The sequence below is a fragment of the Oncorhynchus kisutch genome, linkage group LG17, assembly GCF_002021735.2.
Source record: "Oncorhynchus kisutch isolate 150728-3 linkage group LG17, Okis_V2, whole genome shotgun sequence".
In the NCBI taxonomy this organism is placed as follows: Eukaryota; Metazoa; Chordata; class Actinopteri; order Salmoniformes; family Salmonidae; genus Oncorhynchus; species Oncorhynchus kisutch.
The window spans coordinates 42,678,622-42,695,269 of NC_034190.2; the positions used below are offsets into that span (position 1 = coordinate 42,678,622).

Consider the following 16,648-nt stretch of genomic DNA (forward strand, 5'->3'; position numbering starts at 1 on the left):
AGTCAACTGTAAGTACTGTTATTGTTAAGTGGAAACGTCTAGGAGCAGCAACGGCTCAGCCGCAAAGTGGTAGGCCGCACAAGCTCACAGAATGGGAGTGCTGAAGCGCTTAGCGTGCAAAAATCATCTGTCCTCGTTTGCAACACTCAGGCTGTTTATAGAAGCAAAGGGGGACCAACTCCATATTGCTACTCATGATTTTGGAATGAGATGGCATTTAGCCTTAATAACCCCTTCGATCAACTCTGTTTAAACCCTCAAACTAAAACCTCCCTACTCATACATTAGATGCCCCAATTCTCCAATTGTACAGTTTCCTCATCTGCTTCTTAAACCAATGGAAACTCATGCAGAACATTTAGTATACAGAGAATTTTTTGAAAAAGGCTGACTTTGACTTGTTAATCTCACCTAATGCCTAATGGTCAAGGCATGGGCTGTTACCGTGTAAACCAATAGCTAATTACCTCTGGTTATTGATTCATTACCCTCAGGTTACCAATTAATCGGCCCTCACTCAACTGCTGTGGGATAAACTCTAGCAGTTTGGGCAGCATCTGTAACCCGAAACTAGCAAGAAAATTTAAGGAAAGAGGAGTGACGCAGCTTCTGTGTTGAGACCGATGGTTGGGGGGTGTGCACACTGCAGGTGTGCCCATTGCAAACACACTCTGACTGATGGGTCTATGAAGTCTGTGGGAGATGGCTCTGTGGTAGCTGAGAGGAGAAAGGCCCATTCCTAGCATAGCCACTGGTGGATCATGCTCCAAGGAGTTGGGACAATGGGAATATCCTGTCCACCCCCCGCTCCCAGCGTTTTTGGGGGAGAGGTTGACATTTAACCCCTGTATTGGTAGGTTATACTGAAGGCTACATGGTTAATGGGCCACATGTAACTGAAACTGTGTCATAAAGCTTGTACAACGGCAATTTAACCATAGCATGATACCTGTCGTAGGCAATAAGCATTCACAACAGTTTATAACAGCCAATGCATACTCCAGTCCAATGTGCTATCTGAAACAATCTACTACTAATCCAAATCATTACATGATTGATACATTGACATCAATTAATTGTCATTAGGGGTTATTGTAAGTGTGCAGTGTGTATGTATTATATACACTGAACAAAAATATAAAAGCAACAATTTCTATGATTTTTACTGAGTTAGTTCATATAAGAAAATCAATTTACATAAATTCATTAGGCCCAAATCTGTGGATTTCACATGACTGGGAATACAGATGGCTTTAAAAAAAGTTAGGGGCATGGATCAGAAAAACCAGTTGGTATCTGGTGTAACCACCATTTGCCTCATGCAGCGCAACACATCTCCTTCGGATAGAGTTAATCATGCTGTTGATTGTGGCATGTGGAATGTTGTCTCACTCCTATTCATTGGCTATGCGAAGTTGCTGGATATTTGAGAGATTGGCTTTTTGTGGATATGGAACATTTCTGGGATCTTTTATTTCAGCTCATAAAACATGGGACTAACACTACATGTTGTGTTTTTATATTTTTGTTCAGTATAAGGTCATGTTCATGTTGAGTACTACTGATCTATAAATCAAAGCACTTTCCAGGTGAGGTGGAACAATGGTATGTTTACCCATTTTTTTTTTGGGGGGGGGGGGTAAAAAAAAAAATGGGTAAACATACCATTGTTCCACCTCACCTGGAAAGTGCTTTGATTTATAGCTCACTCCCCATTAGCTGTAGCAAAAGCAGCAGCTACTCTTCCTGGGGTCCACACAACTTGATTAGCTGTAGCAAAAGCAGCAGCTACTCTTCCTGGGGTCCACACAACTTGAAACATTACATAATACAGAACATTAATAGACAAGAACAGCTCAAGGCACATGTAGCCTATATATCTATACCAATACAAACACACAAACTATCGAGGTCAAATAGGGGAGAGGTGTTGTGCCGTGAGGTACAGCCTGGAATCAAACCAGGGCCTGTAGTGACACCTCTAGCACCGAGATGCAGTGCCTTAACCTGCCGAGTGGCACAGTGGTTTATGGTCAATAATATCAAGATGGTGTATAGATACTGAGAAGGAACAATGTATCTGTGTTCGAATAGTAATACTAACTGTACTATTTGTGATGTAAATTGAGTATGTAGTATGCTTTTAGTTAGTAGAGGTCGACCGATTAATCGGAATGGCCGATTTTTAATTAGGGCCGATTTGAAGTTTTTATAACAATCGGTAATCTGCATTTTTGGACACCGATTATGGCCGATGACATTGCACTCCACGAGGAGACTGCGTGGCAGGCTGACTGCCTGTTATGAGTGCAGCAAGGAGGTAAGGTGCTAGCTAGCATTTAAACTTATTGTATAAAAAACAATCAATCTTTTTCTTTTACCCCCTTTTTCTCCCCAATTTCGTGGTATCCAATAGTAACTACTAACAATCTTGCCTCATCGCTACAACTCCCGTACGGGCTCGGGAGAGACTAAGGTCGAGGGCCATGCGTCCTCCGAAACCCAACCAAGCTTGCACTACTTCTTAACACAGAGCGCATCCAACCGGGAAGCCAGCCGCACCAATGGGTCAGAGGAAACACCGTGCACCTAGCGACCCGGCCCGCCACAGGAGTCGCTAGTGCGCGATGAGACAAGGATATCCCTACTGGCCAAACCCTCCCTAACCCGGACAAATGTGCGTCAGCCCCATGGACCTCCGGGTCGCGGCTGGCTGCGACAGAGCCTGGGCTCGAACCCAAAGTCTCTGGTGGCACAGCTAGCACTGCGCCACCCAGGAGGCCTAAAACAATCAATCTTAACATGATCATTAGTTAACTACACATGGTTGACGATATTACTTGTTTATCTAGCTTGTCCTGCGTTGCATATAATCGATGCGGTGCCTGTTAATTTGTCATTGAATCGCAACCTACTTCGCCAAACGGGTGATTTAACAAGTGCATTCACGAAAAAAGCACTGTCGTTGCACCAAAGTGTACCTAACCATAAACATCAATGCTTTTCTTAAAATCAATACACAAGTATATATTTTTAAACCTGCATATTTAGTTAATATTGCCTGCTGACATGAATTTCTTTTAAGTAGGGAAATTGTCACTTTTCTTGCGTTCTGTGCAAGCAGAGTCAGGGTATATGCAGCAGTTTAGTCCGCCTGGCTCTTTGCAAGCTGTGTGAACCATTTCTTCCTAACAGACCGTAATTATTTGGCCTGAATTTTACATAATTATGACACAACATTGAAGGTTGTGCAATGTAACAGCAATATTTAGACTTATGGATGCCACCCGTTAGATAAAAAGCGTAACGATTCTGTATTTCACTGAAAGAATAAACATTTGTTTTCGAAATGATCGTTTCTGGATTTGAGCATATTAATGACCTAAGGCTCGTATTTGTGTCATTAAATTATAACTAAGTCTGATTTGATAGAGCAGTTTGACTGAGTGGTGGTAGGCAGCAGCAGGCTCGTAACCATTCATTCAAACAGCACTTTCATGCACTTTCATGTATTTGCCAGTGTAACAGTATAGCTTCCGTCCCTCTCCCTCGCCCCTACCTGGGCTCGAACCAGGAACCCTCTGCACACATCGACAACAGTCACCCTCGAAGCATCGTTACCCATCGCACCACAAAAGCTTGCAGAGCAAGGGGAACAACTACTTCAAGGTCTCAGCGAGTGACGTTGCCGATTGAAACTCTATTAGCGCGCACCACCGCTAACTAGCTAGCCATTTCACATCGGTTACACCAGCAGCTCTTCACTGTGCTTCAAACATTGCGCTGTTTATGACTTCAAGCCTATCAACTCCCGAGATTAGGCTGGAAATACTATAGTACCTATAAGAACATCCAATAGTCAAAGGTATATGAAATACAAATGCTATAGAGAGAAATAGTCCTATAATAACTGCAACCTAAAACTTCTTAACTGGGAATATTGAAGACTCATGTTAAAAGGAACCACTAGCTTTCATATGTTCTGAGCAAGGAACTTATGTTAGCTTTTTTACATGGCACTTTTAATTTCTTCTCTAACACTTTTTGTTTTTGCATTATTTAAACCAAATTGAACATATTGAACATTCATTTTATTTGAGACTAAATAGATTTTTATTTATGTATTATATTAAGTTAAAATAAAAGTTCATTCAGTGTTGTTGTAATTGTCATTATTACAAATGTATAAAAATCTACCGTTTTTTAATTTTTTATCAGTATCTGACTTTTTTGGTCCTCCAGTAATCGGCATCAGTGTTGCAAAATCATAATCGGTCTACCTCTAATAGTTAGTATGCCAAAGGTTCCCAGATGTCGTACTAAATTTGCCAAAATATGAAGTATACAAGTAGTGAACACTATTTCTGTTCTTTTAAGGCCCATAATGCAATTCTTCAGAAAATGGGCATGGCATCACAACATTTTCAGATTTTAAGTAACTGGCAGAAAATATGCAGCCGAAGTCCGATGAGCGTGGATGAAAATGTATTGCTCTTAATTCAAGCAATGTGATGACTTTTCAAATAGGTTACGTTTCACGTTATGTTGGCTGACAATTTGTTAGCTATCTTACAAAACGCATAGCATATCATTACAGCAGTATGTACCGGTATGTTAGTTAGCTACCTAACGTTAGTTGGCTACTAATACATCGGATTTGCCAGTATATTAACACACCTGAAGTCGTATATCTAGCTAGTAATTTATGCTACGCACAATCAAGTACCCACTTAGAGGTCTGCGCGGCACTGATTTCTTCATCTCACCCACACCTGCAGCTTTTCATAACTATCTGACTGCCTTTATTTTTCTGTATGCAAGAACTGGTCCCGAAACCAACCTCAGTCCTGCAATGTTATTTTAGACATATGTGATGCAACTGGGAACTCGGAACTCTGGCTTCTATATAGAGCTTTGACTTTCCAGCCAAAAGTTCACTGACTTCATGATTTGACGTTGTGTATTTTTCCCAACTTCCCAGTTGATTTCAAAGCACCATATAACTCATAGTAGTTTATCTGGATTCAGTGCTCTCATTGTCGACCACGCCCCCTGACTTTGAGAATCTCAAGCGACGTGCATCAAGCAGACCATCTCATTAGTGATGGTGAGATGAGATCTTATGTCAGACTAATTTGCAATTGACTGTCATAGCCCCACATTTTAAACGTTTTTGATGGTGAGTTGAGGAGACAATCAGAAATTTTTGAAAAACATTCTAACAGTGACTGCCATAGACTCAAATAAAAAAAGTTAACATTGGCTGTTAAATTAGGTTGTTTTTTTTCACATTGTTGTGAAATTTCAGATATCAAAATGGGATCGTGGACATAAAACAAAGTTGGAGAGAAAGCGGACACTTTCTCTTGAACTACGTTTTGCATATAGCCTACCTTTTTTAGGAGAGGGATTTGCAGATGGAGACATGGGTGATCAACATTTATTTCTAGGCAATGTAGTTAACCTATTTAGAAAGATAACTGTGTGCTTCTCCGCCAATACATAGGCTATAGCCTATTCTATTTAATGGAGACTACATGCACACCTGATCTCGGATGCAGAGGTAGGCTATGGCTATTGAAATTGAAGCACCAAGAATGATGAGCGTGGACACTTGCACATTCTCTTGAGCTACGTTTTGCATATAGGATATAGCTTATCTTTTTAGGAGCGGGCAGCATGAAAAATTACGACCACGTCACAATGATCGCTATCAGACCCGCAGGCCCTCAAAACCCACTCTCTTCAGTCATTCTCTTTCTCCTTCTCTCTCACGCGTTACACCCACACAGAAAGGACTACACCAGCACAAAGAAATGCTCAGTGGCCTAGTGGCATAATTGTCTCAATGAATACTTTACACCCTGTGAGAAAAGCTAATGTAAAGAATAGGGTATCATGAAGATATGCCATATCTCATACTATACCAGTTGCATCATAATTTTTGTCCTTATGCAACAGTGGGTCATACACCTATGCAAGTATAAAGAAAGGTCTGGGAATTGAAGTAGGAGAAATATGAAGAAGATCCAAGCGGATGTCAATCCGTATAATGGAGGTCATATGCAAACCCCATCAATGGCCGTACTGTGGTGACAGGCAGCAGTGACTAAGAGGAAACTAAACAGCCCCAGGCAAATTCTAGACTAGTAGAGAAACAGTGAGACACCAGACTGAGATGTGTATTTCTTGTGAACAGTATGTCTTTGTGAGAATGAAAGCGGTGCACTAAGTGGATGATTAACTGTGTGATGCGAGTCAGTTTCAGTGAATGCATTGTGCCAGTAACCTGCTCATTGTCAGGTGTAGAACCTGAAAACACAATAGCTTTGATATAAACTTGTTAGGATGAAGAGAACAAATATTATTATGACTTCTGTACAACTGTTCTTTAAAAAATTACTTGTGAAGCTGGCTGTCAACTGCAATGTGTGTGTGTGTGTGTGTGTGGACTGATTAGAATTTCACCCTCTGCCCAAGTATCCTCTAGCCCAAACAGGAAGTCAAAATGGCCCTCTCCACAGACAGGAAGCCTCCACTTGACTACGGCGTCCAGATCCGCTTCATCAAGGACCTCCATGACACTGGCGGGGGCTACCCCGAGAAGACCAGAGGGGGCAGCGGCGCCATGCCCCCCTCCAACAAGTACGGGGTGGCCGTCCGGGTACAGGGCATCTCCGGCCAGCCCTACGTGGTGCTGAAGGATGGGGAGAAGGGAGACTACTCGTATGGGGTGCAGCTGAAGACCCAGCAGGCCCAGTCACAGAACCCCAACTCAGGCCTCTCCTCGCCCTACAACAGTCTGCCCCAGAGGAAGGAAGGGGGGGAGATCCAGAACCCTTACGCCCCTACTGGACAAACACTCAGCTTTCCGGTCTCTCCAAAGTCCACACCAGAGGGCGAGGGCAGGGAGGACTTTGGGAGTCCTTTCAAGAGACCTCCTGGGGATGGCCAGGCTGGGAGCCAGAGAGAGGGTGAGGGTGGGCACCGGAGGGAAGGACAGATGGTAAAGGTCAAGGAAGAACCCAGTCCCACAGCAGCAGAACCCTACAGAGTGGATATGAAGGAGAGAGGTTGGGTCAATGGGGAGGAATTTAATGAGGCAGGGCTCAAACCGGTTAGTCCCAGAGGGGCCAGACAGAATGGGGTGGGGCTCGGAGGTTTGCTGGGCAGAAATGGACTTGATTCGTCCATCCCAGAACCCCCTCCTCCAGCGTCGTTCAATGAGGTGATTGTTCCTGCCATCGACAAGACCTCCCTGGCGCCTATCAACAAGCTGATCAGCAAGTTCAACATTGGCACTCCTACTGGACAGAGTAGGGGGCGCTCCGGAACAAGGCTGCGGCTCAAGTTCGATGAACGCAGACGCTCCAGAAGTCTGGATGCTTGCAAAGACGTTCATCATGAGGTCTCCCCTCCTTCGCCAACTCCCAACACTACCTCCTTGCTCTTCTCCTCCACCTCCTCATCCACGTCATCCACATCTCCGTACAGTAGCCTAGGAATGAGCCCTGTCTCAGTTGCCAAGGTGACAGCCCTCCCTGGCCCCAAAATGAGCTTCATAAAGACACCTGGGAAGTTAGTCAAGGATACCCCTCCTGCCATCCCACCAAAGAAGACAGTAAGTAACAAGTTTAGTTTTTTTGTGTTTGAGCAGTATAATGTATCTGTTCTGACCCTCAATGTCTTTTACCATTGAAGGGAATGCCGGCCCCTCGGAGGAATCAGAGTGTAGAGGTCATCAGTGGAGAGGAACCACAAACCAAACAAGCTGTCTACACCATCCTGAAAGAGGGGTAAAGAAATTTACAAACATGTGACCTGGAACGCTGTTGCATTGTGATAGACGTTATCGTGGTAGTGGTAAAAACCAAAATCCTACACTCAAGCTTGAATTGGGCAATGTTTCACTGTAAATTATAATTTATTTTGTTACTCCTGTACCAAAAATGTCCTGTACTCTCAGAAAACAATTGCTCATAATGTACCCGTATACCACGGTATGACAAAACCATTTATTTTTCCTGCTCTAATTATGTTGGTAAACAGTAGTAGCAATATGGCACCTCTGGGGTTTGTGGTATATGACTAATATACCTTTGCGTCGTGCCTAAGAACAGCCCTTAGCCGTGGTATGTTGGCCATACCCCCTCGGGCCTTATTGCTTAATTATAATGTTTACCACTTGCATTCATGGGTATCCTTATCTTACTAAAGCTGAACTTCATGTAATTTTCTGCCCTCTGCATTAGGACCAGTGAGAGTGATTTATCCATCAACCGTAAAGGCAACCTAGTCTACGAGACGATCAGTGGTGCTAAGGTAAGAATGAAAGTATTTTTTTTTTTAAAGGAAATTATGGCCTCCCGAGTTGTGCTTTGGAGTTGGAGTTGAGCTTTGTAGTAATATTCTGTGTCTCCAAGAGCTCCGTTTTGACACCCCAAAAACGTGGAGATTAGATCAAGCGGCTCGCAGGGTATTTAAAATGATACGGTCAGTTTTGGCAACAGTCAGCATTTTTGCACTGTCAAAATTGTATTCTCCTCTGTACAGTTTGTTCCTTTGGTCAGTAGCCTATATTTGTGTACAGCAGTCTTCTTTTCTTTATGCATATTATATTTAGAGTGGCTGTGGATCCAAGTTTTTCTGAACCCCTCTTCCTGACAGCTGAACCCCTCTTCCAACAGTCTATTTTCTACCTCATGCACAGTTTCTGTTCTACTCGTAGAGAACAGGCTAGTCTGGCAAATGGTGCTCGTTTTAATAAAGTTAGATCAAAGCTGAATCAATGTCTGCAAGATCACAAAGCTGGTATTCTACGTAACTGAATATAATAGTATAATGTTACTGTAAGACAGAACATCACTTCATTTGTGATGAGATTTTAGGATTGTGCAAATAGTAAAATTTCTCACATCTTGCCAAAACTTTGCAGCGCGCACCACTAGAAAAAAAGATACTGAAAAGAAAGCAACAATTTCAACAATTTTACCGAGTTATGGTTCAGATAAGGAAATCAGTCAATTGAAATAAATGCATTAGGCCCTAATCAATGGATTTCACAAGACTGGGAATACAGATATGCGCCTGTTGGTCAGATACCTTAGTAGGCCTCAGGATCTCATCCACGGTATCTCTGTGCATTCAAATTGCATGTCGATAAAATGCAGTTGTGTTCGTTGTCTGTGGCTTATACCTGCCCATACCATAACCCCACCGCCACCATGGGGCACTCTGTTCACAATGTTGACATCAGCAAACGCTAGCAAAAAACAACGCCATACACGTGGTCTGTGGTTGTGAGGCCGGTTGGACGTACTGCCAAATTCTCTAAAACAAAGTTTAAGGCAGATTATGGTAGAGAAATTAACATTCAATTATCTGGTAACATCTCTGATGGACATTCTTGCAGTCAGCATGCCAATTGCACGCTCCCTCAAAACTTGAGAGATATGTGGCAATATGTTGTGTGACAACTGAAAAGAAGAAATGCTCACTAACAGTGATGTAAACAAATTTGGGTGCAATAAGCTTTTTGTGCATATGGAGCATTGCTGGGATCTTTTAGTTCAGCTCATGAAACATGGGACTTTACATGTTGCGTTTATAGTTTTGTTCAGTCTATTCTTTGATTTGAAACTCAACACAGGTATTTCTACAGTTTTAAGGTCCAATGTAGCCATTTTGATCTCAATATCAAATTTTCGGGGAACAATTAAGTAGCTTACTGTGTTTTCAATTTAAAAAAATTATCTATATCTATTAACAAATGTACCTTCTAGTGATGTCACCAGGCAGACCAAACTCCATCCCACAGGCTGAAATTACAGGTGTTTTTTTCCCCCCCAACAGCTCTCATATGAAAATATTATTACCATACTTTTCACAATTTCATAGTATTATTCCAACCTCGTAGGGTGGAAATGTATATAAAACACAGACAAATCACGTTTTTGGCTGCACTGGGCCTTTATCACCATCTGCTCTAAACTTTGCACACTACATAATTCAAACTACAGATCCACAGCCTTGGCCTAGTATTAATTCTATGCAGACATTAATTTTATGTGTGCACATGGCAACCTCCAGTGTGTACACCACTTGTGTGTATATGAGCTGTCATTTATATCTCATTATATAGCCTTTTGTGTGATTGTAGCTACTAACCATGTAAATCATCTGTGGGGTATCTTGACAACCGAGCATCTGAAGAGAAAAGCTGATTAGGATGGGCCCAGTCAGTGTTTTAAGAGCTCTGTCATTGGGATCTATCAATAATTGTGTGGGGCCCAGTGTTATGGTGGTATCCATGGTGATGCTGTGAAGGGTGGCCGTCTTAACTCATCACCACAAGTGGTGGCTCTTGAGACATTTTGGGCTGAGGGGGGTGGTAAAAAGGACTGGCACCGTTATAGGACTGCTCTAATAATGAGATGCCATTTTCTAACACCACTGTTCCCCAAGGCTAGTTCTGGTTCAAGACTTGCGCTTTGTTTGAATACCCATACTAACATACGGTATAACACTTTATATATATATATATATCTATATCTATATCATTACTTCATTTTGGTATACTGTAAACTAATGGTATCCTTTCAGTTGAGTGTACTAGCGCTTTGCCTGTCTACCGGAAGTTGATGCTGTTGCTATGCAACTTCTTCCAAGCTTGTTACCATAACAAATACTAGCTTGACATCTTACGACTTCATTAACAATGTCCATTGAGAAAGCACAACTATTCCACTTAGCTAAGCTAATAATGACATGAATAATCAAGTTAATAAACGTTTGGTAGTTAGATAGCATATCGTTAATATACTGGCAATTTTCATGTCTTAGTAGCCAACTAAACGTTAGGTAGCTCGCTAACATTACAGTAGTTGCTTGTATGTACTGTTATGATATGCGGTTCGTAAGGCTAGCTTAGCCTACAAATTGTCAGCCAACATAACTTATTGAAAAGTCATTACTTTATTACATAGCTTAACATTTGTCATAATTAGTTAAAGTATGAATTTGTAGCCGCTCTTGTCGGATTTAGGCTGCATATTTTCCAAAATATTCTTCAAATCTGAAAATCTTATGAAGCCTGCCCATTTTCTGAAGAATTTCATTATGGTCCCTAAAAGCATGGAAATACTGTCTACTGCTTGTATACTTTGTATTTTGGTGAATTGTAGTACGACATCCGTGAACTTTTGGCATACTAACTATATTGGGGTGTCAGGTAGCCTGGTAGGAGTGTTGGGCAAGTAACCGAAAGGTTGCGGGATCGAATCCCCGGACTGACAAGGTACAAATCTGTTGTTCTGCCCCTAAGCAAGGCAGTTAACCCACTGTTACCCAGATGCCGATGATGTGAATTTAGATTTAAGGCAGCCTCCTGCACCTCTCTGATTCAGAGGGGTTGGGTTAAATGCGGAAGACGCACAACAATGCATTTAACTGAGTGTAACTGACTAGGTATCCCCCTTTCCCTTTTATATCCATACTATGACCAATAAGCATACTACACTATTTATGCCTTAAATAATGCGTTTATGAGTTTTCGAACACAGTTTAGGTCTAAATACTACACCTATACACATTATATACAAAGTATATGGACACCACTTCAAATTAGTGGATTTTGCTATTTAAGCCATACCCCTTGTTGACAGGTGTGTAAAATCGAGCACACCGTCACGCAATCTCCTTTGACAAACATTGTCAGTAGAATGGCCTTACTGAAGAGCTCAGTGGCTTTCAACTTGGTACCTTCATAGGATGCCACCTTTTCAACAAGTCAGTTTGTCAAATTTCTGCCCTGTTAGAGCTGCCCCGGTCAACTGCAAGTGCTGTTATTGTTAAGGGGAAATGTCTAGGAGCAACACTTCTCGGCTCAGCCAAGCTCACAGAATGGGTCCGCAGGTTGCTGAAGGGCGTAAAAATCGTCTGTCCTCAGTTGCAACAATCACTATCGAGTTCCAAACTGCCTCCGGAAGCAAGTCAGCAGAATAACTGTTCGTCAGGAGCCTCGTTAAATGGGTATCCTTGGCCGAGCAGCCGCACGCACACAAGTCTTAAGATCAACATCTGAATGCCAAGTGTCGGCTGGAGTAGTGTAAAGCTTGCTGCCATTGGACTCTGGCGCAGTGGAAACGCGTTAGTCCGACGGACTAACCTGGGTTTGGCGGATGACAGGAGAACGCAACCTGCCCCACTGCAAAGTTTGGAGGATGAAAAATAGTCTGGGGTTGTTTCTTCATGGTTTGGGCTTGGCCCCTAAATTCCAGTGAGGGGAAATCTTAATCCTACAGCATACAATAACATTCTAGACGATTCTGTGCTTCCGACTTTGGCAATAGTTTGTGGAAGGCCCTTTCCTGTTTCAGCATGACAATGCCCCGTGCCCAAAGCAAGGTCCATACAAAAATGTTTGTTGAGATCGGTGTAGAAGAACTTGACTGGCCTGCACAGATTCCTGACCTCAACCCCATTGAACACCTTTGGGATGATTTGGAACGCCGACTGCGAGCCAGGGCTAATTGCCCAACATTGGTGCACAACCTCACTAATGCTCTTGTGGCTGAATGGAAGCAAGTCCCCCACCCCTTACCCCCACAGGATTGTTCCAACAACTAGTGGAAGTCTTCCCAGAAGAGTGGAGGCTTTTTCTAGCAGCAAAGGGGGGACCAACTCCATAGTAATGCCCATGATTTTGGAATGAGATGTTCGATGGAGCAGGTCTCCACATACTTTTGATCAAGTAGTGTATCAACATTTCTTAAAGTATTACTAATGGTATCCAAGCTATTAATTCTGCTTAAGCATACAGTATAGGCAGCCAGAGATTTGGACAATCCTAGTACAAATATAGTATAACGTGTTCTCTTCACTCTACTAGATATGATTGTTGGTTCAACTCAGTGTTTAAGTGCTCTCTGAACATCAGTAGATTGTTTTGGCTGGCTCTAGGGCAGTGTTAAATGGTATACTGGTATCAGTGAAATAGCAGACATATATAGAGTTTCTCTGCTACCTGTGTGGTGGAACACAAGCTGGTGTGTTGGGTTACTTGAAGCAGGTGGTGTGTGTGCGTGCCTCCTACAGCCAGAAGGAACACCTGTTATCTAATTTGTATGATATTCAATATTGAATGTACTATTTATTTATAGATTTCCCTCAAGGATATAGCTAGCAGTTAACTGGCCTGTCCATTGGCTAAATTATATTATTTCTACTGTCCAGTTCATAGTCAATTCAACTCTACATTACCCCTCTTTACAAACAGATAAAACCAAAACAAAGTGATTTGCCAGTTGCCTTGAGGAGAGCATAATCTCTGCAGCACAGACCATAATCTATCACTGATAATATGTGAGAGGAAATTGTCAGAGGAATGTTAGTTCCGCAGGGCAAAACTTTACCCTCATCCGTATTGTCACTGAGCAACATCCAGTCTGTGTTCCAAATGCCAATCTATTCCCTACATGGTACCCTACTGTGGGCCCTGGTCAAGAGTAGTGCACTTTATAGGGTGCTATTTGGGACGCAGAGCCATTATACAGTTTCACGTGACTGCCATGCATGAAACGCATAGAAACCATGTTTGATACCATTCCACTTATTCCGCTCCAGCCATTACCACAAGCACGGGCTCACCAATTAAGGTGCCACCAACCTGTGAATGACACCCCCTAGCACTATTTGATGGTGTATATTGTAGATACTGCGCTTTGGCGGTAACATTGATGCCAATCTGTATCAATTTATTTGTTGCCAACAATGTAGTGTTGAATGCAGGTTTCTATGCATTTCTGATGGGGTAGTGAATTGTAGATTGAAAGGGGGATACCTAGTCAGTCTCTGATTCAGAGGTACAGAGGGCTGCCTTAATCGACATCCACGTCTTCGGCGCCCGGGGAACAGTGGGTTAACTGCCTTGCTTAGAGACAAAACGACATATTTTTACCTTGTCAGATCAGGGGATTTGATCCAACAACGGTTACTGGCCTAATGCGCTAACCACTAGGCTACCTGAGTACACCACTGAATGCCGTACAATATATAGTAGGTGCAGTTGTATGTACATTGAAATGTCTCCTCACAGGTTCCTCCTAAACAAGGGTCTCATGAGAATCTGAAGAAGGAGTTGGAGCAGTGTCTGAATGAGAACCACCAGCTTCAGGAACAACTGGACCGCAACAAAACCGAACTACAGATGGCCCAAGAAGAGTAAGCTAGGCTTCACACACCTATGGCCGGTTTTGCTTGTCACAGATTAGGCCTAGCCCTGGACTAAAATGCACTTTTAAATAGACTAGGTTTAATCTGTGTCTGGAATCTGTGTGCATTTGCAGTGCACGTGTGTTAAGACCCCCAAAAGTCATCGTATGTATTTATTCTAAATTTTGTTGTCAGAATATAAACAACCTATGGATTGCACCTTTAAGCAGCCCATTAATCTCCTGCTTCTTTAATTGTTCGGTTGATGGATTGTCTAATTGACTGACATGTTAATGAGTATATTGATTGGGGTATTGATTTCTGTCTTTCCTACCAGGTTGACCCAGCTGCGGATGGCCAGAGAGGGGGCAGAGTCTCGGGTGCGTCAACAGGAAGACCAGCTGGCTGAGCTTCAGGAGGAGCTGAGGGGAATGCCAGAGAACACACCACAAACCGACTCCATGTCACTGCAGACGGTACGGCAAGGATGATTAAAAAAATATATATATATTTATTTTTTAACCTTTTATTTAACTAGCCAGTTAACATTCTTATTTACAATGATGGCCTAGGAACAGTGGGTTAACTGCCTTGTTCAGGGGCAGAACAACAGATTTGTACCTTGTCAGCTCGGGGATTCGATCTAGCAACCTTTCGGTTACTGGCCCTTTCGGTTACTAACCATTAGGCTACCTGCCGCCCCAATGATGATGATGATGTCTTGCATTTATGTTGCACTCCTCAAAGTGCTTTACATTGTTTGGGGGCATTTTATGAACTCCAAGGTGATGAACGGCAGTCATTCAGTGCTATTTACACACTCTCTCTCTCTCTCCCTTGCAGGATGTGATGTCGTTGCAGGCGGACCTGGCGGAGGCGGCAATGTTGCGCCAGCGTCAGGAGGAGGTACTGCGTCAGAGGGAGAGAGCGCTGACGGCCCTGAAGGGGGCACTGAAGGAAGAGGTGGGGAGCCACGACCAGGAGATGGAGGCCCTCAGGGAGCAGTACAGCCAGGACATGGAAACCCTGAGAAGCACCATGGAACAGGTGTCACAGGTGGATACGTTGGTTTGTGTTTGTGTGGAAGTTTCATTCCAAAATGCTATATATCCATTTTCAGAAATCTTGGTAAATTAGCTTTTATTGTTTAAAGCTGTTGAGAGATTAGTGAGCGAAAAAACTATCTAAGCATGGCATGGGGTTGTTCAATGACAGACATGTATTTGTTTTAAATCTATCACTTGACATCCGCCTCGCTCTCAGAGAAATAAGTAGTACGCTAGTTTTTACACGGTCAAATATAACAATGAAATTAATGAACTGTACAAAGTATAAATTTGTGACATCACTATTAAAAAAATATATATATATATTCAATACAGTAATATGAGATCTGTATTTAAAACATTTACATTTGAAATGTTAGTCATTAGCAGATGTTCTTATCCAGAGCAATAAACATGAAGTGCATTCGTCTTAAGATGGCTAGGTGAGACAACCACATATCACTGTGAATATACAGGATACAAACATTACATTCCAGCTAAACAACGGATATATAACGTTTTGTCCCAAAAGAATCTATGGATAAAAAAAACAGAACAGTAATAATTTACACACACATGAAGGTACCCATAAGAAATCATTTCTGATGAAAAAACACATGAGAAATTGGTGGATATAGCGTTTTGGAAATTAACTCTTCATATGTCAAATGTTCAGTGTTTTGCCATCCAATCCTAATGTACCCCTTCATTAGTTAAATCCGGTATGGTAGTGCTGAAATGGAACAACACAGTATATGCATTGGTTGGAGGTCCCTGAGAAACAGGGACTGGTTTATTTATGTCTGTCTGTATGTATCAGGGGAGGAAGGCTCATAATAATTGCTGGAACGGAGCAAATGGAATGGCATCAAACACATGAAACCATGTTTGACGCATTTTATACTATTCCACTGGCTGCTCCAGACATTCCCACGAGCCCGTCCTCCCCGATGAAGGTGCCACCAACCTCCTGTGGTGTATGTGCAGTGCATTCAGAACGTAGTCGGACCCCTTGACATTTTCCCAAACAAACTGAAACTGAAAAAAAAAAATCCTCATCAATCTACACAGAATGCCCCATAATGACATTTTTCAAATGTATTACAAATAAAAAACAGAAACCTTACTTACATAAGTATTCAGACCTTTTACTATGAAACTTAAATTGAGCTCAGGCGCATCCTGTTTCCATTGATAATCCTTAGTGTTTATTCAACTTGGAGTTCACCTGTGGTTAATTCAATTGCTTGGACATGATTTGGAAAGAGACTCTGTCAGATCAAAAACCAAGCCATGAGGTCGAAGAAATTGTTCGTAGAGCTCCGAGAGAGTATTTAAAACCGTTTAATCCATTTTAGGCTGTAACGTAAAAACATGTGGAAAAGGTCAAG

The 16,648-nt window shown here is 42.3% G+C and overlaps 1 protein-coding gene across 2 annotated transcripts in view; it reads left to right on the plus strand.

The window, feature by feature from the left end:
* The window catches only part of cgnb (cingulin b), a 53,526-nt gene that overhangs the window by 21,897 nt on the left and 14,981 nt on the right, over positions 1–16,648 (plus strand). Inside the window, exons 2-7 of one of the 2 annotated variants that reach the window (XM_020505827.2) lie at positions 6,491–7,621; positions 7,702–7,796; positions 8,253–8,322; positions 14,096–14,220; positions 14,549–14,687; positions 15,055–15,267. In XM_020505827.2, coding sequence (XP_020361416.1) covers positions 6,509–7,621; positions 7,702–7,796; positions 8,253–8,322; positions 14,096–14,220; positions 14,549–14,687; positions 15,055–15,267 — 1,755 coding nt within the window. In that variant the 5' untranslated portion in view covers positions 6,491–6,508. Of the gene's footprint in view, positions 1–6,480; positions 7,622–7,701; positions 7,797–8,252; positions 8,323–14,095; positions 14,221–14,548; positions 14,688–15,054; positions 15,268–16,648 lie in introns of both variants that reach the window. The other variant, XM_020505826.2, reaches the window with a different exon arrangement.